General features: G+C 41.8%; 1 protein-coding gene across 1 annotated transcript in view; it reads left to right on the forward strand.

Moving 5' to 3' along the window:
- The first annotated feature begins 1,774 nt into the window (after window positions 1-1,774).
- Window positions 1,775-25,691, forward strand: part of LOC138192522 (choline transporter-like protein 5-A) — a 37,021-nt gene continuing 13,104 nt past the window's right edge. Inside the window, exons 1-8 of the mRNA XM_069139960.1 lie at window positions 1,775-1,888; window positions 14,268-14,316; window positions 14,810-14,883; window positions 18,919-19,003; window positions 23,606-23,690; window positions 23,840-23,968; window positions 25,322-25,382; window positions 25,475-25,598. Coding sequence (XP_068996061.1) covers window positions 1,801-1,888; window positions 14,268-14,316; window positions 14,810-14,883; window positions 18,919-19,003; window positions 23,606-23,690; window positions 23,840-23,968; window positions 25,322-25,382; window positions 25,475-25,598 — 695 coding nt within the window. The 5' untranslated portion in view covers window positions 1,775-1,800. The remainder of the gene's footprint in view (window positions 1,889-14,267; window positions 14,317-14,809; window positions 14,884-18,918; window positions 19,004-23,605; window positions 23,691-23,839; window positions 23,969-25,321; window positions 25,383-25,474; window positions 25,599-25,691) is intronic.

Below are 25,691 nucleotides of genomic sequence, written 5' to 3' on the forward strand. Positions count from 1 at the left end.
CACTAAGATTCACCAAGATTTGTTTTTCATCAAAGATTCTATTTATTCTCTGAAAGATTAATTTTAAATTCAACTAAGAGTCACTTTGAGATTCGCTTTAGTTTCAGTTATTTTTTAGTTTCATTAAGTTTTGATTCAGTCATTTTTATATCTACCTTTTTGTTCAACTTTAGCACAAATGATAATCAAAGTCTCAGAGTATGATCAGCAACTCCTCTGAACAAGTACTCAATTCAACCCTTTTGGACGAGCCTCACTGCCAGTAATTTTGTCATCGCTCCGGGCCAGGCCAGTCCTCAGCGTTACTCAGAGTTACAGAGACGTTTTCCGCCTGACCAACTCCACGGGACCCAAGGCCAGCTTTCGCCAGACCAACCGACGAAGGAAGCTGAGAACGGGAGAAAACCCTGCTCCTCGACTTCCCGATACCGGATCTCTGAGCACCACCACCTGGACCTATTCCGGCCCGTGTTCCAGGATCGTCACACAGTAAGCCGGTTCATTCTTCAGGGTGGCAAATTCGAATTTAGCGTCAGGCTTAAATTTCATTTCTTCAGTTCCTTCTCTTTTAGGCGTTAACAAGTCCCTCTTTCACTTCACCATCAGTAATCAGAAGTAATTGTGTATTCTCATTCATATAAACACATTTGTCATTTAGTCCTTTCTTGTGAGAAGTTATACAATAAATCCTTTAATTAGACCCAACTGTGTCAAGGTTTCTTTCTGAATATACCAAAGAATTTGAGTTCCGATACGAGAATTCATAAATTATCATAAATCAGATTATGATTGACTGATTTCATATTAACGTTGAATTAATAATTCGTCCAATATTGGACTGGTGCCCCTTCTAATAACGAGAGCAAAAATCTAATCCTCATGAATTAAATTGGCATCACGGTACATGTGTGTCATGTTGTGTATGTTGTCTGTCATGTGTGTTTTGCATCATATTGTGTGTGTTGTGTCATGTGTGTCATGTTGTGTGTTATGTGTCATGTTGTGTATGTTTTGCATCATGCTTTGTGTGTTGTGTGTCATGTGTGTATTATGTGTCGTGTGTCGTGTGTGTTTTGTATCATATTGTGTATGTTGTCTGTCATGTTGTGTGTTTTGCATCATGTTGTCTGTGTTGTGTGTTGTGTGTCATGTTGTGTGTTGTGTCATGTGTGTTTTGTATCATATTGTGTATGTTGTCTGTCATGTTGTGTGTTTTGCATCATGTTGTCTGTGTTGTGTGTTGTGTGTCATGTTGTGTGTTGTGTCATGTGTTTTGCATCATGTTGTGTATGTTGTCTGTCGCGTTGTGTTTTGCATCGTGTCTGTGTTGTGTGCTATGTGTCATGTTGTTATTTTTGCATTATGTTGTATGTTGTGTCGTGTGTCATGTTGTGTGTTTTGCATCATGCTTTGTGTGTTGTGTCATGTTGTGTGTGTTATGAGTCATGTGTGTCATGTTATTTTTGCATCATGTTGTGTGTTGTGTGTCATGTTGTGTCTCATTAACAGCCTGTTAAAAGTGAAGGTTTAACTGTAAATCTACAGTTTAAATAACTGTTATTTAAATATGACGTTATTATGATGTCACACATTGACAGACGTTTCCTCTGACCAGTGTGGGGACCGCGGACCAGATGTTTTAAAGCCTGTTAAATATCCGCAGGTTCTCCGGCTCACCGGTGACACGTGACTCAGTGAGCGCGAGCTAATCGGAGGTAAACTCAACAGCCTCGAGGAGGAGAGGAGCAGCTCCTCCTCCTTATCATTCAGCTGATCCTTTGTCCGCCGGGGGCACGCGACATGGCGCCTCACCGGTATTCCCCGACCCGCTCCTCCGCTGTCCAGAGCGAGATCGCAGCCGCAGCCGCCCCGCCGGGTCCATACTACGGTGAGTCGATTGCCTCATGACAGTTTTATTTAGTAGTTTGACGAAGCCACCAGGTGGACGTCATCACCTGAGTCACGTGATTCAACAGAAGCACCCTCCGTCTCAGGTCATTTAAAGGGTGTTGGTTTTATTATGTCTCTTATAGTAACACCTGTTTCCCTCCAGACTACTATCGTGTGTGTGTGTGTGTGTGTGTGTGTGTGTGTGTGTGAGTGTGAGTGTGATGAAGATGTCCTTACACGTTGAACATCTCTGCTGCCATAGTAAACAGTGATGTCAGAGGGTTGTAAACAGTAAACAGTGATGTCAGAGGGTTGTAAACAGTAAACAGTGATGTCAGAGGGTTGTAAACAGTAAACAGTGATGTCAGAGGGATATAAACAGTAAACAGTGATGTCAGAGGGTTGTAAACAGTAAACAGTGATGTCAGAGGGTTGTAAACAGTAAACAGTGATGTCAGAGGGATGTAAACAGTAAACAGTGATGTCAGAGGGATGTAAACAGTAAACAGTGATGTCGGAGGGTTGTAAACAGTAAACAGTGATGTCAGAGGGTGTAAACAGTAAACAGTGATGTTAGAGGGTTGTAAACAGTAAACAGTGATGTCAGAGGGATGTAAACAGTAAACAGTGATGTCAGAGGGTGTAAACAGTGATGTCAGAGGGTTGTAAACAGTGATGTCAGAGGGTTGTAAACAGTAAATAGTGATGTCAGAGGGATGTAAACAGTAAACAGTGATGTCAGAGGGATGTAAACAGTGATGTCAGAGGGTTGTAAACTGTAAACAGTGATGTCAGGGATGTAAACAGTAAACAGTGATGTCAGAGGGTGTAAACAGTAAACAGTGATTTTAAAGGGATGTAAACAGTGATGTCAGAGGGCTGTAAACAGTAAACAGTGATGTCAGAGGGTGTAAACAGTAAACAGTGATTTCAAAGGGATGTAAACAGTAAACAGTGATGTCAGAGGGATGTAAACAGTAAACAGTGATGTCAGAGGGTGTAAACAGTAAACAGTGATGTCAGAGGGTTGTAAACTGTAAACAGTGGTGTCAGAGGGATGTAAACAGTAAACAGTGATGTCAGAGGGTGTAAACAGTAAACAGTGATGTCAGAGGGATGTAAACAGTAAACAGTGATGTCAGAGGGCTGTAAACAGTAAACAGTGATGTCAGAGGGTGTAAACAGTAAACAGTGATGTCAGAGGGTTGTAAACTGTAAACAGTGATGTCAGAGGGCTGTAAACAGTGATGTCAGGGCTGTAAACAGTAAACAGTGATGTCAGAGGGCTGTAAACAGTAAACAGTGATGTCAGAGGGATGTAAACAGTAAACAGTGATGTCAGAGGGTGTAAACAGTAAACAGTGATGTCAGAGGGATGTAAACAGTAAACAGTGATGTCAGAGGGCTGTAAACAGTAAACAGTGATGTCAGAGGGTGTAAACAGTAAACAGTGATGTCAGAGGGATGTAAACAGTAAACAGTGATGTCAGAGGGTGTAAACAGTAAACAGTGATGTCAGAGGGTTGTAAACTGTAAACAGTGATGTCAGAGGGCTGTAAACAGTGATGTCAGGGCTGTAAACAGGAAACAGTGATGTCAGAGAGCTGGACTACGAAGCAGGTTCAACAGATCCAGACTTTCTTTATCTGAGCTGATCAACAAAGATGAAATTGTCCATCAGAGATCATCGGTACTACGACTGCTATCATCTTTCTCTGTGAACTCTTTCTATGTTAGACTCCAGGCACATTTACATAAAAGAGGAGTAGTTTGTATTATCTGACCAATCACAGACATGGACAAGATGACTGACAGCAGAGACACATTTTAAAATTGAGCAGCAAATTATTATTTTAATAAACTTAATGAAGTTAAACCCATAATCCAAATGAAAGCAGCTGAATGATGAAGGATCTGAAAAATAATATCAGACTGTGAATGTAGCCCAAGTTTAAAGACTGATAATTCAATTCAATTCAATTCAATTCAACTTTATTTATATCGCGCCAAATCACAACATAGGTTATTTCATGGCACTTCAGAGGGAAGAAAAACTCTCTTTAACAGGAAGAAACCTCCGACAGAACCAGGATCAGAGGTGGGAGGAGCATCTGTTAACAGAACCAGGATCAGAGGTGGGCGGAGCATCTGTTAACAGAACCAGGATCAGAGGTGGGCGGAGCATCTGTTAACAGAACCAGGATCAGAGGTGGGCGGAGCATCTGTTAACAGAACCAGGATCAGAGGTGGGCGGAGCATCTGCCTCGACCGGTTGGGGTGAGAGGAGAGCAGAGAGAGAAAAGGACAGCATAGAGACACAAGAGAAGAACTGTTGGTGGAGACGACAATCACAGAGCAGAGACATGCAGCTCCATGACGGGACATCTGGAAAAGAAAGAACAGAAACTACACGAGTGAAGGAACTGAATGGAGACAACAGATAATAAGAAGAAACTATGGGAGAGAAGAAGATGGTGAGGTATGAGTCAGTTAAAGAGTAGGAGGAAAGAAAAGAAGCTCAGCATGTAACGAGGTCCCCCAGCAGCCTCGGCCTATAACAGCATAACTAAGGGTTGGTTCAGGTCTACCTGAGCCAGCCCTAACTATAGGCTTTATCAAGAAGGAACGTTTTGAGTCTAATCTTAAAGCTAGAGAGGGTTTCTGCCCCTCCAACACAAACTGGGAGCTGGTTCCACAGGGGAGGAGCCTGAAAACTGAAGCTCCGCCTCCCATTCTACTTCTGGAAACTCTAGGAACCACAAGTAGACCAGCGTACTGAGAGCGAAGTGCTCTGCTAGGATTATATGGTTCTATAAGATCTCTAAAATATGATGGAGCCTGGTCATGTAGAGCTTTGTAAGTCATCAAGAGAATTTTAAACTCTATTCTTGATTTCACAGGAAGCCAGTGAAGAGAAGCTAAAAGTGGAGAAATATGATCTCTCTTGATAAATCCCGTCAGTACTCTTGCTGCAGCATTTTGGATCAGCTGCAGGTTTTTAATGAGTAATTTGGACATCCTAACAACAAGGAATTATAATAATCTAGTCTAGAAGTAACAAATGCATGAATGAGTTTTTCTGCGTCACGCTGAGGAAGGATTTTCCTGATTTTATTAATATTACGTAGATGAAAGAAGGCAGTTCTGGAGATTTGCTTTATATGGTGTCTAAAGGACAAATCCTCATCAATGATGACTCCAAGGTTCCTCACAGTTTTGCTGGAGGCCAAGACAACGTCATCGAGAGTAACTAAGTGATTACAGAAAGAGTTTCTGAGGTGTTTAGGACCAAGTACAAGAACTTCTGTTGTGTCTGAATTTAGAAGCAGGACGTTTTTGGTCATCCAGGCCTTTATGTCTTTTAGACAGGCTTCAAGTTTTACTAACTGATTAGTTTCATCTGGTTTTATAGAAAGATATAGCTGAGTGTCATCTGCATAACAATGGAAGTTGATGCAGTGCTTCCTGATGACATCTCCAAATGGAAGCATGTACAAAGTAAAAAGTATTGGGCCTAACACTGAGCCTTGAGGAACTCCATAACTAACTCTTGTTTGTCTGGAAGACTCATTGTTGACATGGACAAACTGGAATCTATCTGATAAGTAGGATTTGAACCAGTCTAATGCAGTTCCTTTAATCCTCGTAACGTCTTCTAATCTCTGTAATAAGATCGTATGATCAATCGTATCAAAAGCAGCACTGAGGTCCAGAAGAACAAGTACAGAGACGAGTCCATTATCTGAGGCTAATAAAAGGTCGTTAGTAACTTTCACCAGAGCTGTTTCTGTGCTATGATGAACTTTAAAGACTGAAAATCTTCAAACAGATCATTCCTTTGTAAATGATCACAAAGTTGATTTGAAACAACTTTTTCAAGGATTTTAGAAATAAACGTCAGGTTGGAAATTGGTCTGTAGTTTCCTAAAACAGCTGATCAAGAGTCGGCTTTTTAAGTAAAGGTTTAATTACAGCCACTTTAAAAGCCTGCGGTACATAGCCGGTTACAATAGATAGGTTGATCTGATCTAATATGGAAGTATTAATTAAAGGGAAGACTTCCTTCAAAAGTTTAGTTGGGATGAGATCTAACAGACAGCTAGAGGATCCAGATGAAGAAATAATTCTAGTTAACTCAGAGAGCTCAACAGGAGAGAAATGTTCCAAGTTTACATCTGGTCCTACAGTTGCTTTCAGGGCTGCTGTTGCTTAACATCACATCAGTGATGGTGTCAGGAAGGGTCGGCCCGATTCTCTCCCTGATAGTAAGAATTTTATTAGTAAAGAAGTTAATGAAGTCATTACTGCTGAGAGCTGAAGGAATAGAGGACTCAACAGAACTGGGACTCTTTGTCAGCCTGCTACAGTGATGAAAAGAAACCTGGGGTTGTTCTTGTTGTCCTCTATTAATGATGAATAATATAAAGTTCTGGCCTTACAAAGAGCTTTCTTATATAATATTAGACTCTCCTTCCAGGCAGGTGAAATTCTTCTAAATTAGTGGAACTCCATTTCCTTTCCATCTTTCTAGTCGCTGCCTAGCAGAGCGTAGTTCTGAGTTGTACCATGGAGACAACTTCCTCTGGTTCATGACTCTCTTCTTCAGAGGGGCGACATCATCTAGAGTTGTAGCAGAGATACTGCAGTGTTTTCTACCAGATGATCCACTAGTGTGGGACTAAGATCAACGTAGATGTCTTCCACTGCTTTAACACACGGCATCGAAGAGGATAAACATGTAACTGCTTCCTTAAACTTGGCCACGACATCATCTGACAGACATCTACTGTAGTGGGATTTATTCCCACATGCTGTGTCGTCCATTATTGTAACTTCAGATGTTAATAAGAAGTGGTCTGACAAAACAGGGTTTTGAGGAAATACTATTACATTTTCAGTTTCCATCCCATACGACAGAACCAGATGGAGGGTGTGGTTACCACGGTGACGGGTTTATTTACATTCTGAGAAAAGCCTATAGAATCTAATAATGAGCTGAAAGTAGAACTGAGGCTGTCGTTGTCCACGTCAACATGAATGTTAAAGTCTCCCACTATCATCACTTTATCTGAACTCAGCACTAAATCTGATCAAAAGTCAGAATTCAGTTAGAAACTCTGAATAAGGACCAGGTGGGAGATAAACAACAACAATACAATCCGTTTCTCTGCTTTCCAGTTTGGGTGAGAGACTAAGAGTCAGACTCTCAAATGATTTATAACTAAGTTTAGGCTTTGGATTAATTGATAAACTTGAGTGGAAGATTGCTGCCACTCCTCCTCCTCCCCCTCCTCCCCCTCCTCCTCCTCCTCCTCCTCAGCCTGAATCTCTAGGAATATGATAATGAATATGACTGGGAGGAGTTGCTTCATTAATCCTACCATATTCTTCCTGTTGCATCCAGGTCTCTGTGAGACAGAGTAAATCAATCTGATGATCAGTTATCAAGTCATTTACTAACAGAGATTTAGACCAGAGAGATCTCATATTTAATAGTCTGCTTTTAATTCAGATTTTTTTTTGATCCATTAATTTGGTAGGATCACCATGACGACCACAGGATGATAGAACTAATTATATGAAGATATTTTATGAAATTAATTTATTATTGGATGTATTTTCATGAACGTTTTAGTCTCATCATTTCACCTGCAGCCCCGGAGGAGTCCAACAGACCGAGGAGCAAACAATAAATAAATATAAAATCATAATTCAAAGCGAGAAGAAAGTTTACTGTCAGATCTTATGAATATAAGTGCAGTGATTTAGTTCATCAGTCAGTCTGTTGTAGGATGATATCAGTAAAAACACAATGATAATAATCTGTACCTCATAAAATCCACCGGGGAAAGACGGTTTCTGAACACTCTGCCCCCCCCCCCCCCCACACACACACACACACACCATTAAAAACACACACGCGCACACACACACACACACACACACACACACACACACACACACACACACACACACACACACACACACACACACACACACACACCTGAGCAGAGGAATGTCTCACTTTTTCACTCCTCAGAGGACTGTCTCACTCCACAGAGGACTGTCTCACTGCCTCACTCCTCAGAGGACTGTCTCACTGACTCACTGTCTCACTGCCTCACTCCTCAGAGGACTTTCTCACTGACTCACTGTCTCACTGTCTCAGTCCACAGAGGACTGTCTCACTCTCTCATTCCTCAGAGGACTGTCTCACTCCTCATAGGACTGCCTCACTCCATAGAGGATAGTCTCACTGTCACACTCCTCAGAGGATTTCCTCACTGTGTCACTCCACAGAGGACTGTTTCACTCAATAGAGCACTGTCTCACTGTCTCACTCCTGTGAGGATTGTCTCACTCCTGAGAGGACTGCTTCACTGCCTCACTCCCAAGAATGCCGTCTCATTATCTCACTCCTCAGAGGACTGCCTCACTGTCTCACTCCACAGATTACTGCCTCACTGTCTCACTCTTTAGAGGACTGCCTCACTGTCTCACTCAATAGAGAATTGTCTCACTCACAGGGCTGCCTCACTGTCTCACTCCTCAGAGGAGAGTCTCACTGCTCAAAGGAATGTCTCCATCCTCAGAGGACTGTCGAACTGTCTCACTCCTCAGAGGACTCTCTCAATCATCAGAGGAGCATCTCACTGTCTCACTCCTCAGAGGACCGTCTCACCGTCTCACTCCTCAGAAGACTGTCTCACTCCACAGAGGACTGTCTCACTCCTCAGAGGACTGTGTCACTCCACAAAGGACAGTCTCACTGTCTCACTCCTCAGAGGAGTGGCTCACTGCTCAGAGGACTGTCTCCATCCTCAGCGGACTGTCACTCCTCAGAGGACTATCTCGCTGTCTCACTCCACACAGAACTGCCTCACCCCACAGGGACTGTCTCACTCTCTCAATTGTCAGAGGACTGTCTCATTGTCTCACTCTTCAGAGGACTGTCTCACTGTCACACTCCTCAGAGGATTACCTCACTGCCTCACCCCATAGAGGACTGTCTCACTGTTTCACTCCTTAGAGAACTGTCTTGCTGTATCACTCCACAGAGAATGGTCTCAATCCTAAGAGGACTGTCTCACTCTTATGAGGATTGTCTCACTCCACAGGTTACTGTCTCACTCCACAGAGGTCTGTCTCACTCCTCAGAGGACTCAGAAGACTGTCTCACTCCATAGAGGACTGTCTCACTCCTCAGAGAACTGTCTCAATCCTCAGAGGACTGTCTCACTGTCTCACTCCACAGAGGACTGTCTCACTCCGCAGAGGACTGTCTCATTCCACAGAGGACTGCCTCACTGTCTCACTCCTCAAAGGACTGTCTCACTGTCTCCCTCCAAAGAGGACTGTCTCACTTTCTCACTGTCTCCCTCCTAAGAGGACTGTCTCCCTCTTCAGAGGACTGTCTCAATCTGCGCACTGAGCTCCACTGTGTCTTGTCTAATGGTGATGTCATTTTTCAGAGCGATCTGATTGGTCAGTAGGTGGTACTTTCTTACGTTTTGATCCGATATCTCCAACTTAACCTGCTGCGGACCAGGTTAAGTTTGCGGCATCAGTTACCATGGTGATCTGGCCAGTGTTAAAGAGAGCCAGCTTGGTGACACTGACAACCCTTTAGTGTCAACAAACCTCACTCACCCTCTGATCTTTCTTCGTAGTTCACCCCTCTGGTGTGTAGTTTGAGACAAGTGCTAACTCAGCTGAGGTGGTGTGTGTTGAGCAGACTGAGGTTATTTGTGTAAGCATCAGGATGAAGATTAGCTGAGTATTACTGACACTAATGCCATCAGCTGACCTCAGGTCAGGTCTGTTCAGGACCTGTTGTCTGCTGGAGAAACTCTGAGGATAGCTTCTAATTCATTATACAGTCACAGATATTTATTCACAGACATTAACATTTTTTAAATCTACCATATGTCCAGTCTTTAAGAACCATGTGATGTAACAACCAGCTACAGTGAGCAGTTGAACACTCTTTCATGATATGAATAACATAATATATATTTATATTCAGACTTTGTGTACCGTGAAAACATTTATATTACTTTACTTGAATTTATTCAGATGTTAATGAGGAGGCACCCAGTCCTGACAGTCACACTATATGACTATTTTGATGTTTGAATGAAGGTTCATAAGATATACATCTTATTTATTTTATTGAAACAGGCAAGATGTCTTAATATAATGTCAGAGGAACAGCATGAAGATATTTATATTTAACAAATATCTGTTTGTACTGTTATTTGACACCCCGACAGGTAAAACTGCTCGTCACGTCACCCACCCTTCAATGTTCACATGGAGTCACGGTGGGATTTTATTTTCCTAACTATTGGTCATTTTTTTCTCACATATGAAGTTTTATGTTCCTCTCAATACTTTGTATTCTTATTTAAAACCACTGAGAGGTTCTCACCGTTTCTCAGTGTTTACTGTATAGTTCAGTTTTACACACTAACTGACACCTCAATGCAGAAAAACACCACAAAGGTCGACTGACTAAATGTCTGCCAACGTCTCACTAGTTCACAGGATTCTGTACTAACAGTAGTAGTTGATTGATATCTTGAACATAATCTGCTCTGGATCAGGTTAAGTTTTTAGGTTACCATGGTATTCTAGCCAGGTTAAAACATTGACAACCCTGGCTTTAGTCTCAACATACCTCACTAACTCAGGTGTTGTTGTGTTATCTTTGTGTGTTTGTTTTTAGAATTTCAGGACTGCGTTTATGTGTTTGTCTTTTGGATCTGCACCTCAGGACCACAAGATTTTTGAGAGTTTTTGTGTAATCTTTTTTGTTTTGCACTTCAGTTTCCACTGTACATGAGCCTCACTCATGGACATCTCAATATCCACAGAGGCTTAATGAGGCCCTTATACACCTCGAAACATACACTGCATACAAAGATGATGACATGAAAACTCCCCAGAAATCAGCAAAAACATCTGAATGGCCCCCGTTAGCTGCTTGCAGTGTAGGTTATAAACTCCGCCCCCTCCATGTTAGCAGATGGGACATGGGCCAAACTAAAACGTCAACCTACGATTACACCTTGAATCATTTTTTCCGAAAGATAGTTTGTTTAACCGTGATCTTCTGACAAGTTGGGTTTTTTTGTTATTTGATGCTATGAAAAGGGCAGCGACATCATGATTGACAGCTGCTCTCTTAGTTCAGAGGGTTTGAGTTGGCCTTGAGGGGGAGTCCTCCGCTTCTTGAACACTGCTCCCCTCTGCATCTCAGTGTTTGTTGTAGTGATCCTAAAGATCACTGAAATTGAAATGTTGTATTGAAGTTTAACTGAATTTAAATTTATGTGGTCTTATTTTTAGAGTCTTCACTGCTTTATGAGAACCAATCTTTAATTATCCCATAAAAACAACAATGTGTGGTAACTGCATCAGTACTGTGTGTATGAGTGTGTGTCACAGTATCGACTACACAAGAAGCCTTCTGGGTTCCTTTTCTAAGTTCCATAATCAGCTGTACATTTTCAAGTGTTAAATGTCCAACATGATTAATACTTTTGATGTTAATTTGAGGTTTTGAGGATACAGTAAGTGGAGTTTTATAAGCTCGTTTAGTGTTAAACTCATTTAATGAATTAATCAACTCTAATTAGTCTGAATGTATCTGTACTAAGACTCCAGATGAAACAACAGTAAAAGTGACACCCTGTAGTGCAGTGTGTGATTTCCTGGCTGTAACTCTGAGTACAGACAGCAGGTCTTATTACTCCAGCTGTTTGTGCACTGCGCTGTGATTCCACCTCCTGCTGTGTCAGTTAAAAAAAGGTCTCTGCAACATGCTCCTGCATCACTTTGAATCTGAGTGACCATTTTAATAATAATAATAATAATAATAATAATAAACTTTATTTGTATAGCACTTTTCATACAAGAAATGCAGCTCAAAGTGCTTCACAGCAAGAAAATGACACGCAAACACATAAAAACACATAAAAGAACATTTCAAAATATAGAAAAGAAATGAGATGCACAAGAACAGATAAAGGCACAGTAGTTCAAGAGCAAGAGAGATTCAAGAGTAGCCAGTTAAAGGCTCAAGTAAAGCGATATGTTTTTATCTTTCTTTCAAAAGTATGAACTGAGCAGCTTCCTGATATCTAACAGATAGTTTGTTCCACAGCTTTGGATTGTCGCTGACAGAAGCTTCTGAACCTCCAATAAACCAGCAGCAGATGATCTCAGTGTTCCTGAAGGCTCATAGTTCACCAGACAGTTAGAGATGGAACTCGGTCTGAGACCATTAAGAGCTTCGTATGTGAGGAGGCGGAGTTTAACAACTGACTTCCTGTGTGTTACAGGCAGCCAGTGCAGAGCAGCCAGAACTGGACTGATGTTCTCTCCTCTTGGTTCTGGTTGATAATCCAGCTGCAGAGTTTTAGATGAGCTGAAGTCTCTGTTATTTTCTTTGGTCGGCCAGTAAAAAGTTCATCACAGTCGTCCAGTCGGCGAGAAATGAAGGCATCAATCAACCTTTCAGCATCTGTCCGATTTATAAACAGCCACACCTTATGTGTTTCTTGGATGTAAAAAATAAGTTTTGGTCACCTTGTTAATGTGGGCCTTGAAACTTAGACCTGAGTCTAAGATTAGACCCAGACTAGTTACCTCTGATCGTACCCAGGGAGTTAGTTGCCCCAGATCTTTTTCTATAATTTCTCTTTTGGTTTTTGGGGCCGACGAGCAGCATTTCTGTTTCATCCTCCTTTAATTTGAGGAAATTATTGCTCATCCATTTATTTATTGCTAAATAACATTCAGTGATAGAACACATAGCTGCACCATCATGCCTATAGGTAGTCAATGAGTTGACATCCAGGTTGGGTTTCTTTAGTAACAGTTTTACAACAGCGGTTTTGAAGGCATTGGGGAAAATGCCTGTTTGAAGAGATGTGTTTATAATTTGGAGGACATGACTTGAAATGCTGTTGAATACCTGTTAAAAAACGCTGTTGGTATCGGGTCAATACAGGAAGGGAAGGAGTTACACCCAGAGACAGTCTTAAAAAGCTCAGTTCATGTGATGGAGGTGAATGTTTCCATGTGTTATGAGGTGTGGCTGGACTGGACCCAAACGCAGACAGACTCAAGTTCAGGTACAGAAACAGTTTATTGACTGGTGTCCAGGAGCCCAATGTCTCTTCTCCGCTCTATCTCCTCTTCCCAAGTCGGGAGGGAAACTCCACCGAACTCACGCCGAGGGGCGGGGCCAGCTGGTGAGACCACACACTCATCTCCGGTCCGGGCGGGATCAGGTGGGGCCGTAGACACGGCAGGCGGGCAGGCAGACAGTCCTCTGGACTCCATAGAGGAGGTGGGTGAGAGGAGAGTGTTAGTCAAGCTGACATCAATCATGGACACCACCTCTCACCCTCCATGAGACTGTAGGAGCTTTCAGCAGCTCCTTCAGACTGCTGCACCCTCAGTGTAGGAAAGAGCGCCACCTGCAGGTTGTTTGTTCTGACTGCTGTTAGAATTTTCAACACCACCATAAAATAATGTACTGTTCATATTCATTTCATTTCATTTGATTGCACTAGTCACTTCTTCCATTCATCCCAAACTGTATTTATTTATTTTTATTTTAACCACCGTTAAATACTATTAACCACCGTTAAATACTATTAACCATCGTAAAATACTGTTAATCACTGTTAAATACTATTAACCATCGTAAAATACTGTTAAATACTGTTAACCACCGTTAAATACTATTAACCATCGTAAAATACTGTTAATCAGTTAAATACTGTTAATCACTGTTAAATACTGTTAAATACTTTTAACCACCGTTAACCATTTTTAACTACTGTTAAATATTATTAATCAGTTAAATACTGTTAAATATTGTTAACCACCATGGGCGGCACAGTGGCACAGTGGTTAGCATTGTCGCCACACAGCAAAAAAAGGTTCAGGGTTCGAATCCGGTCCTGGGCATTTCTGTGCGGAGTTTGCATGTTCTCCCTGTGCTTGCGTGGGTTCTCTCCGGGTTCTCCGGCTTCCTCCCAACACCCAAAAAACATGCACCTCAGGTTAGATGGCGCCGCGCTAGTGGCAGCCTGTTGCAGCAGCTCCCCCCCAAGATGCTGCTGTAGCGAAAGAATTTCCCCTCGGGGATTAATACAGTACATAATAAATAAATAAAATAAATACTGTTAACCACCGTTAAATATTGTTAATCACATTTAAATATTGTTAATCACTGTTCAATACTGTTAAATACTGTTAACCACCGTTAAATACTGTTAACCACTGTTAACCAGCATCTTCTCATCAAACAGTTGTTTTTTTTTGTTTTTTTTTTAAAGCATTGTATTCTGTTTTTCCAGGAGAACCACACAAGTTCGATCCGTCTTTCAGAGGTCCAGTACACAGAAGGTAACTTGTAAAAATGTCATTTTTCAGAGCGATCTGATTGGTCAGTAGGTGGTACTTTCTTACATTTTGATCCGATACCTCCAACTTAACCTACTCCGGACCAGGTTAAGTTTGCGGCATCAGTTACCATGGTGATCTGGCCAGTGTTAAAGAGAGCCAGCTTGGTGACACTGACAACCCTTTAGTGTCAACAAACCTCACTCACCCTCTGATCTTTCTTCGTAGTTCACCCCTCTGGTCATCCTCACGTGTTTTTATTGTTATTCCCAGTGAACATCGGGTTAAAATTGAATTCATTTCTACTGGATGAATCTGTACAGCAGAATGAAACTAACTTTTGTATCATTAACTACATGATTTTCAGTCCTCGTTATATTCATTTGTATATACGTTAAAATCTGCCATCTAGCGCTGTGACAGACAGATGAGTCATCATGGATCCACAGAGACTCACAACACTGAAACTATCACACTTTGTTTCTTCTCTCTTTAGAAGCTGCACTGATGTCTTATGTTGTTTGATCTTCATCCTCGTTATCATCTCTTATGTTGCCCTTGGGATTGTGGGTGAGTGTAAACGCACGCACACACACACACACACACACACACACACACACACACTGTTTTAAGTGTGTGAGACGCATCAGACTCAATGTTGCGGTACATTCTTAAACACACCGTCTCTATCATTCATCTTGGTTCCTGTTCTTCTTGGTTGGTCTTCCTCTTGGTTCCTGTTCCTCTTGTTTCCTTTTCCTCTTGGTTTTGTTCCTCTTGCTTCCAGTTCCTCTTGGTTGCTGTTCCTCTTGGTTCATGTTCCTCTTGGTTCCTGTTCCTTTTGGTTTTGTGTTCCTCTTGTTTCCTGTTCCTCTTGGTACCTGTTTCCCTTGGTTCCTTTTCATCTTCGTTTGTGTTGCCCTTGGTTCCTGTTCCTCTTGGTTCGTGTTCCTCTTGGTTCCTGTTCCTCTTGGTTCATGTTCCTCTTGGTTCGTGTTCCTCTTGTTTCCTATTCCTCTTGGTTCCTGTTCCTCTAGGTTTGTGTTCCCCTTTGTTCCTTTTCCTCTTGGTTTTGTTCCTCTTGCTTCCAGTTCCTCTTGGTTGCTGTTCCTCTTGGTTCATGTTCCTCTTGGTTCCTGTTCCTTTTGGTTTCGTGTTCCTCTTGTTTCCTGTTCCTCTTGGTACCTGTTTCCCTTGGTTCCTTTTCATCTTCGTTTGTGTTGCCCTTGGTTCCTGTTCCTCTTGGTTCGTGTTCCTCTTGGTTCCTGTTCCTCTTGGTTCATGTTCCTCTTGGTTCGTGTTCCTCTTGTTTCCTGTTCCTCTTGTTTCCTGTTCCCCTTGGTTCCTGTTCCTCTTGGTTTGTGTACCTCTTGGTTTGTGATCATCTTGTTTCCTGTTCCTCTTGGCTCCTGTTCCTCTAGGTTTGTGTTCCCCTTTGTACCTTTTCCTCTAGGTTTTGTTCCTCTTGCGTCCTACTCCTCTTGGTTGCTGTTCCTCTCGGTTCCTGTTCCTCTTGGTTCATGTTCCTCTTGGTTCCTGTTCCTTTTGATTTGTGTTCCTCTTGTTTCCTGTTCCTCTTGGTTCCTATTTCTCTAGGTTTGGGTTTCCCTTGGATCCTTTTCCTCCTGGTTCCTTTTCTTCTTGGTTTCGTGTTCCTCTTGGTTCCTGTTCCTCTTGATTCGTGCCCCTCTTATTTTGGGTTCTTCTTGGTTCCTCTATCTCTTGGTCCCTGTTCCTATTGGTTTGTGTTCCTCTTGTTTCCTGTTCTTCTTGGTACCTGTTCCCCTTGGTTCCTTTTCATCTTCGTTTGTGTTGCCCTTGATTGCTGTTCCTCTTGGTTCCTGTTTCTCTTGGTTCCTGTTCCTCTTGGTTCGTGCCCCTCTTGTTTTGGGTTCTTCTTGGTTCCTGTTTCTCTTGGTTCCTGTTCCTATTGGTTCATGTTCCTCTTGTTTTCTGTTCCCCTTGGTTCCTGTTCCTCTTGTTTTGTGTTCCTCTTAAAGACTGTTCCTGTTCCTCTTGGTTGGTGTTTCTCTTGGTTCCTGTTCCTCTTGGATTGTGTTCCTTTTGGTTCCTATATTTCTTGGTTCCTTTTGCTCTTGGTTGCTGTTCCTCTTGGTTGGTGTTGCTCTTGGTTGGTGTTCCTCTTTGTTCCTTTTCCTCTGGCTTATTGTTCCTCTTGGTTACTGTTCCTCTTGTTTCCTGTTCCTCTTGGTTCCTATTTCTCTAGGTTTGGGTTTCCCTTGGATCCTTTACCTCCTGGTTCCTTTTCCTCTTGGTTTCGTGTTCCTCTTGGTTCCTGTTCCTCTTGGTTCGTGCCCCTCTTATTTTGGGTTCTTCTTGGTTCCTCTTTCTCTTGGTTCCTGTTCCTATTGTTTTGTGTTCCCCTTGGTTCCTGTTCCTTTGGGTTCGTGTTCCTCTTGGTTTGTGTTCCCCATGGTTACTTTTCCTCCTGGGTTGTTTTTTTTCTTAAAGACTATTCCTCTTCTTTTGTGCTCTTTTTGATTCCTTTTCCTCTTGGTTTCGTGTTCCTCTTGGTTCCTGTTCCTCTTGGTTCATGCCTCTCTTTTTTTTGGTTCCTCTTTGTTCCTTTTCCTCTGGGTTCTTGTTCCTCTTGGTTACTGTTCCTCTTGTTTCCCTTTCCTCTTGGTTCCTATATGTCTAGGTTTGGGTTTCCCTTGGATCCTTTTCCTCCTGGTTCCTTTTCCTCTTGGTTCCTGTTCCTCTTGGTTCGTGCCCCTCTTATTTTGGGTTCTTCTTGGTTCCTCTTTCTCTTGGTTCCTCTTTCTCTTGGTTCCTGTTCCTCTTGGTTCATGTTCCTCTTGTTTCATGTTCTCTTTGGTTCCTGTTCCTCTGGGTTTGTGTTCCTCTTTGTTCCTGTTCCTCTAGGTTTGTGTTCCCCTTGGTTCCTTTTCCTCTTGGTTTGTGTTCCTCTTAAAGACTGTTCCTGTTCCTCTTGGTTGGTGTTCCTCTTGGTTCCTGTTCCTCTTGGATTGTGTTCCTACTGGTTCCTCTATATATATATATATATATATATATATATATATATGTGTGTGTGTGTGTAGACACAGTCACACACAGTATTATCTGTCTGTTCCTGTGTGTGTGTGTGTGTGTGTGTGTGTGTGTGTGTGTGTGTGTGTGTGTGTGTGTGTGTGTGTGTGTGTGTGTGTCTTCCTGGGGGTTGATGATGACATCATCTTGTAAAGAGAACGTGAAACCATTAAATCCTTCTTAATGCTTAAACAGACGTTAATACAAAGTTATTAACACACACACACAAAGAATGTCTCCAAAATCCCTCCCCTCCAGCTGTGCTACGACCAAACAATTACATCATTCTTGATGACATCACCCTAATACCTTAATGCATGTCCCCCTCCTGTACGTTGTACTCAGCCTCCATCCCATCATTCCTGTCATCAGTGCCACACAGACTCATACAGGCTCCTCTCTGTTCACTCTTTTAATTGTTGTTATTACATCAGTGTATTTTCTGCTGTAAATACATGAATGTTTAATTTGACCAGCAGATGAAGAAGTGCTCACTCCTCCACCTCCACATCCAGAGAGCACTGAGTGATCAGTGATACAGAACATCCACTCAAATCTATTGTACACATATATACATATATTAAAAATATCCAGAAGCATTAATGTGTGAATGATGGAGCAAATGATTACTGTTATCTGCATGAAATAGAAATGTAATTTATGCCCTAAAATCCCTTTATACACACTTTTTTTAGATTTTCAATGTTAAACTACTCTGCCTGTTAATTTGAAAGATATCAGCATGTGTACAGAGAATATGAATGATGTTATTGACAACTGTAATTCAGAGGTGACAGGGACTGGACCCAAATACACAACTCAGGGCCGAGTCAGAGTTCAGCTCTTTAGTCACACCACCCAGAGGTCCAAACAGAGCAGCAGCAAAAACACAGGGACAATCCAGAACCCAAGAAACAGGCTGCGGTGATCAGAAACCGGGTCAACAAGAAACCAGCAGACTGCAAAAAATGGCAACAGGATCTAAATCAAAGTCGGGAAAACTCACGACAACACTTGGAAAAAACAGTAAATAGAGCATGGCATGAAGAGCACAACGGACAACACTGGGACCCACCAGATACACACCGACTACACACAGAGGACAGGAAGACAGTTCGACTCGGAGGGAAACAAGGAGGTGATCACACATGAGGTCAGGAGCTCAAGAGGTCAGGACACCTGCAATGAGAGGAGACAAACCAAAAGTGCAGGTTGTGACATCTCAAGTACAGAACATAAAACCACAGTAGAAGTAATAAAGATTGTGCTGCAGTGCATTCACCCACAAAGGGATGTGTCCTGGGTGTCTTCCTCCTTCTGTTGTGCTGTTTAAAGACAGGACAGTGTTGGACACCAGTAGACATTTGAAGGTGAAGAAGGAATTTTATTTTTTTTGAGTGAAGCTATGAACAGTTCTGTATTTTGTGCTGACATTTATGATCTCTACTGTAACAGCTGGGTCTCCACACTGTTTCCTGGATGTAGCCTACCTGGCCCCTGAGCCTCCCATAAATGATCCATCTGTCCCCCCATGTCTTCTGTCTGTCTGTCCAGCCTGGTTTCATGGGGACCCCAGGAAGGTGCTCCATCCTACAGACAGCTACGGTCAGTTCTGTGGACAGAGAGGAACTTCCAATGCGTAAGTCACTATTATTCAACACTGTTTCCAAAAAAGTTGGGACGCTGTCTAAAATGTAAATAAAAACAGAATGCAATGATTTAAAAAAATATATAAACCTATGTTTTTATGCAGATAGACTAAAGTTAACATTTCAAATGTTGAAACTCAGAAATGTTATTGTTTCACTTTGAATGTTGAACACATTGTGATCTGCTGCTCCTTTATGAACCATCCCGACCCCTTAGGTCATCTGCTGCTCTCCTTTCTGTTCCCACAGTCACAACTAAACATGAAGAAGCAGCGTTCAGTTTCTATGTTCCACATATCTGGAACAAAGTCCCAGAAAGCTGCAGGTCTGCTGAGACTCTCAGATCCTTACACTGAACCAGATCTGAGGATGTCTTAAACTGCATTGTAACTTTTTTCATGTCCTGATGCTCCAAATGTTTTCAATGGGTGACAGGTCTGGACTGCAGGAGGCCAGTTTATCATATTGTGAACCATAGATGATGTAGCTGATTAGGTTAATATTAAGGGCACGACTTTCTGTTTGTCAGAAAGACTCAAGATTTAATTTTGATAGGCTATAGGCCTTTATAAAAGTGATCAGTCAACGTATTGTCTGAACCGTGACTTCTACATTCAGGGATTTCTTTCAGTATCTTCCAGGAAATACACAAAAACAAGTACTTGGTCTATAAGGATATTTTTTGAACAATATTTACACCAAGGATAAACTATATGAATATTGATTGTAGTGTATGGATCATGGATGTCATGAACAGGATTTCTGAGCTAACGGAGTGAATAATAGTATTTAATAATAATAATAATAATTAAAACTGCAAGCAGTGATGTACAGGCGTGCCGCCTCCCCGAAAGCACCTCCCCGAAGCCGTCCCCCTGAAGCCGTCCCCCCGAAGTGCAGCACGCGAGGGGCTGCATATACCCACTTAAAGTTGCTATTTTTGTCTCGTTTCCTGTCTCCAGCAGGGGGCGCTGGTGAGCCGTTTGGCCACGCCGACTCGCAAAACATATCAGATGTATGTTTCACCATGCCGGACGTATATGACACGTTTCATGAGGTTTCAAGCATCCTTTGACCTTAAACATCAACTTCCTGTGTCACGGCAAGTGAGGCGTTTGGCCACGCCCACTCGCAAAACACATCAGATGTATCGTCTCACCACGCCGGATGTATGTCACACGTTTTGTGAGGTTTCAAGCATCCCTTGACCTTAAACATAAACTTCCTGTGTCACGGCGAGCGAGCTGTTTGGCCACGCCCACTCGCAAAACACATCAGATGTATCGTCTCACCACGCCGGATGTATGTGACACGTTTCATGAGGTTTCAAGCATCCTTTGACCTTAAACATCAACTTCCTGTGTCACGGCGAGACATCCAACTTTGCCGCATCGTCACGGCAATGCCCATTGACAAAGTCGAACGAACATCTCAATATATCATCAACTACATGTTTAGGTTATTGTGACCCGACTTTACGTTCATGGGATCAACCAGCTCGACGTAGAATGTGAAAGTATGAAAAGTGTCATTTCCAGTGGCCAACAGGGGGCGCTATGACTATGAGCGAATATTACCCCACAGGGGTCTTCAGGGCAGAGCTGTTATCATACCTGTGATGTTTGGAGAAGGTCGGTCCATGTACATAAGATTTAAAGGAACTCATAGTTTCATGATGAGACACTCAAAATGGCCGCCTCTCACGGGCACACACATCGATGAAAACTAATTATTTTGATAACTTTTAATCCCAAACATGTTTTCTATCCAGAGAACCTAAATTCAAGTCAGTCCGACAAAATCCCTCGGAGGAGTTCGATAAAGTACAACGTGTCAGAATCGCCCACAATGGCAACTAAATTCAAAATGGTGGACTTCCTGTCGAGTTGATGTAACGGTGCAATGTAACTTTTTTGTGCGTCTAGGTGTGATACACGTGTCCACCGGATTTGGTGAATTTAGGTAAATGTGGCCACCGGGGCATCTCTGTAGGGGGCGCTCTCGGCCATTTGGCCACGCCCACTCACGACTCCACTAGAATACGACATTTTTCACCGGGAGACAAATGTGTATCCACTTTCATGAGTTTTGGAATATGATAAAGCCTCCAAAAAGGAAAATCACTTTACGTAAAGATAAGAACGACCAATAATTTTTTTACGAAAAACAATAGGGCTTTCGCACCGATGCTCGGTGCTCGGGCCCCTAATTATTTTATGAATAACAATAGTGCTTTCACACCATCGGTGCTCGGGCCCTAATAATATTAGATTATTAAGAGCATAGCTAATTCCTGACGTAAATGAGAGATTAGGAATTTAGAATTGGATAAATCAGCTATCAGACATCAACCCAACAGATCAAAATGCTCAGATAAATTCTGCCTTTATGATCTTTGACCTTTACTGGAGGGTGGTCTCATCTTTACTGGAGGGAGGTCCCATCTTTACTGGAGGGTTGTCCCATCTTTACTGGAGGGTGGTCCCATCTTTACTGGAGGGTGGTCCCATCTTTACTGGAGGGTGGTCCCATCTTTACTGGAGGGTGGTCCCATCTTTACTGGAGGGTGGTCCTATCTTCCGTGCAGATGTGCTGTGGGTGTTCACTCCTGCAGCTGACGTCCCATCCAGGCTTCTTCTGGTACCGTTGGGTCTTGTTTAGGATCGACGACCAGGGTGCAGTGATTCAACAGCTGTCAGCTTTGGCAAAAAAGGATCTTCTGAGGTTTGTCCGGTTTGAGAGATGACTGGATTTATCCTCACTAGATTATCAAAAACACGTCTTTTAAGATCAAGAATAAAACAACGGCTTTGTCGGTTCCAGGCGATGATTAAACTCAAATAGTCACAATTAATATTTTGCGTTCTTCACTTGGCTTAAAGTTTACTTGGATTTATAAAAATATAGGCCGTGGTAACTTTACGATGATCGGAAAGTGTCTGATTGACTTAAACAGAGAGCGACTAATGATAAATATTAAGGTTAAACAGAAAAAAGAGAAAAAGCCCGTTTAGTTTTTATGAATGGCCAGGCTGGAGGCGGGGTCAAGTGTCAGATGATCACTCACTGAGCCTGCTCTGAAAACAGGGAGAATGCTTCCTTTAAAAAAAGGCTAAATATTAATTTTGATACGGCTAAGAATAAAAGTTCATTATTCGTCCACCATGACTAAAGTTAAACACTTGTTGATACCAGTTACACAGATACTTAATACAAGTTTACATTGTTAGCCAATATGAGGAACTAAAGACAGGCAGAGAGTCTGCAGATTAACTATATAAACGGGGCTTATAAACATCAATGATATGTTTATATATTTACAAATCATCACGTTCTATGTCCCAACTTTTATGGAAACATGGTTGTCGTACTGGACTCACCACCTCGCTACAGGAACACTACACTTTCTGATATCATAATGTCGTTGTTATTAGAGCAGGAACATGTTCAATATGACAGTCCGACTCTGGACAGACAGCAGCAGTGATGGAGTGAACATGGTTCACACAATTTACCCAGAATTCATTACTTCACTTGTGATTAACTGGTAACTCAGTCATTGTTGAAGGTGAACTGTGGGAAGAACACCTGATAATGTCATGTGACTCAATGATTGATGGACACCTGGACAGAAACTCCGGTCTGCCCTGTCAGCAGTGAAAAGAGTCTTCACTGAAGACACGTTGTGACGGCTTAATGTTAGACTTTTTGTATTCTTGGTCCTGTGGTGCCAGCCAGGGAGAACCCTGACAATAATGTATCTAAATTAAACTAAACTAAGCCAACACAAAGGAGGTATGAACAATAACCCACGTTACTCTCACACAACCTAAAAAAAAACCTTTCCATAGAAAAGTACCAACAACAAAAATAGACGTCTTTCAATCCTGAGCAATGAAAAAACACCACAGGAGATGCATAGTTCTTGCCAATGAGTCTCTTAATTTTCCAAGAGAAGAGACGAACAAATATTACTTCAATGAGAGAAAAATAAAAAGGAGAAACGCCAACTAAAAGAGTCCACTTTAGGATATGTCCAAGGAAATACAAAATATGGCAAAAACACATAATCCACTCCAAAAAGGGAAATAATGTTCACACAAGTCAATCCGTCAGTCAGTCAGTCAGGGTTTGAGTCAGCTCTACCGGCAGTCAGCTGACAGTCAAGCGCTTACTTTTCTGTGGTTGGTATATGTCTCTCCACGGTCCGGTTGCGGCGTCCCTTCAGCCGTAGTAGTCCTGAGGGATTCACTACCTCCACTTCACTACGCAAACCTCCAACCGATCAGGAGAACTATTTCGCCAGACTTTCTCTCTCCTCCGTACTTCCGCCTTCACCTGCCATCTGTCAATCCCTTTTCTTCGCCATACCGCCACCTCCCTCTAGCGACTCATCCTCGCCGAATCAAAAAGGCTTGACCTCCTACGTCACTGTCAGGCGACCATTAATAACAAAACAAAAAGGGGTGGGGGTGTATGTGTGTTTGTGTGTGTCTGTCATGTCTCAGGCTGGTAATTAACATTAAACATCAGAATAATTCCTAAATAATGAATGTCTCAAGTTTATAATTAACATTAAAACTGTTTTTCAGAAACAAACCGATCCTATTCTATTTCAACATCTTAAAATGTACCAACCCCACGATCTTCATCAACCTGCAGTGCCCCACAACTCAGGTACTCCATCAGCACATGGACACGCATGCGCTAACATAAGAGTTTGTTATTATTATTATTAGTATTATTATTAATGTATGTTCTTCAAATATACTATCTGTTCTTCATAATGTCTGTTCTTCATACTATCTGTGTTTCTGTTCCTCCAGATGTGTGTGTCTCGATGTCCAGACAAGTTTGCCACCTACACTGAGATGCAGCTGCAGCACAAACTCAGCAAAGGTTACTGGGTGTATTACAGGCAGTTCTGCAGGCCCGGTTTTAACGACCCTGACAAGGTACCAGTCCAATAAAACATGATCCACATCCACTTTAAATAAAAGCAATAATGTCCAGCATCAAATAAAGTAATACTGTTCTTTATTAAACTGTAACACATTTGAGTGGACCCAGTTTCAACTTTTCATGTCAAGAATCCAAAGTAAACATATAAATATAAAGTTTAACTGTGAACCCGAATAAAAAAAATTTCAAGATCTGACCAGCAAAATGAGCTCAAAGTATCATAAACATGTATATTCATAAACATATAAAATATATATTATGGTATATATGTAAATTAGGGCTGCACAGTTGAAAGTTGTTATTACTCAGGTCTGGTGATATGATTGTCAGAACAGCTGAAGTTAGCGTCCAAGGGAAAAGTTAATGGAAACTGAGCCTACAGTGCTGAGTGGCTCCTTCTCCGTTTGCTGCACTGCTTCGATGTTTCAGATGTTTGAGGTAAAACTTTGATGCTGGCTGGCTGGCTGAAACTAACTTCCTAATTTCTGAAACCCTTATTGTTTTTGTGAAAATGTCCAGACTTGCCCTGGCTGTTCTGTGGTTTTTGATGTGGACTTCGTCTAATATGGTCTCGATGTGAAAAAGCAGTAAAATGTCCTAATTCACATCTTCACAAAGAGTATGAAGGTTTAATAAACTTGGAGTTGAGTTTCAGAGAGTGTTCCACTCCTCAGCACAGCCGGTCGAGGCAGATCTATTGACCTTCAGTCGGCTTCTGTCAGAGCTTCTTCCTGTTAAAAGGGAGTTTTTTACCTCCAACTGTTGCTCGTGTGACTTCTTGAGTTGTTGGGTTCTTTTCTGTAATATTGGTTCTGTATATATATATATATATATATATATATATATATATATATATATATATATATATATATATATATATATATATATATATATATATATATATATATATATAATATAAGGTTCTGTCATAAGGACAGTGAAGTGCCCCAAGAGGACTTACTGTATGTTGTGATTTGATGCTATACAAATCAAATTTTATAAAAAATCTAGATGAAACGTTCACAGCATTTCGATAAAAAAACTGAGTTGTTTGTGGTGGAAGAAAATTCTCCCATAACTTTTTAAAGAGTTTTTAATACATGTTTATTCATGCTTGTTTGTTACTTATGATGAGGCATGTCCCTCTTTATATGTTTTATTTTAGAAGCTACGACTACTATGTATCTGTGCAGCCATCATGCCGTCATGAATCATGATAGTGTCTGCTTTCTGCAGAGAGAACTGGATATTATTTGGTGCCTTCTGATTGGAGCCAATACAAATTACCAAGCTCTTCATATACAGGGGAAGTTCCAACTGTCCTTCCGCTCCTCTGTTTCTTCTAGCCAGTATCGCAGGTTCTGCGGGACGAGGACTGTCCCTCCATGATTGTCCCCAGTAGACCAGGTCAGCATGACACACTTCTGTCCCCCTAAAATGTCAGCTCAGTTATTTTGACTTGAACAATTAAAGAATCTGTCTGTGTGCATGTATGTCAGTTCTTCAGAGATGTCTACCAGACTTCACCACTCAGAACGGGACTGTGACGGTCGCTAACAGAACCCGGTTTAAAGATGCTCTGGAGATGCCCCGCAGTGTGGCCGAGCTCCAACATGCTGCCAAGTACTGGAACATCTTTTGTATATATTTTCATTTCTGTCTTCTGCTGTTTTGATGTGCCAAATCTCCCAATAGCACGAACAAACTAACCACACT

The sequence above is a fragment of the Embiotoca jacksoni genome, unplaced genomic scaffold (genome assembly GCF_022577435.1).
Source record: "Embiotoca jacksoni isolate LCO1_2020_lvr unplaced genomic scaffold, fEmbJac1.0.p SCAF_88, whole genome shotgun sequence".
NCBI lineage: Eukaryota > Metazoa > Chordata > Actinopteri > Embiotocidae > Embiotoca > Embiotoca jacksoni.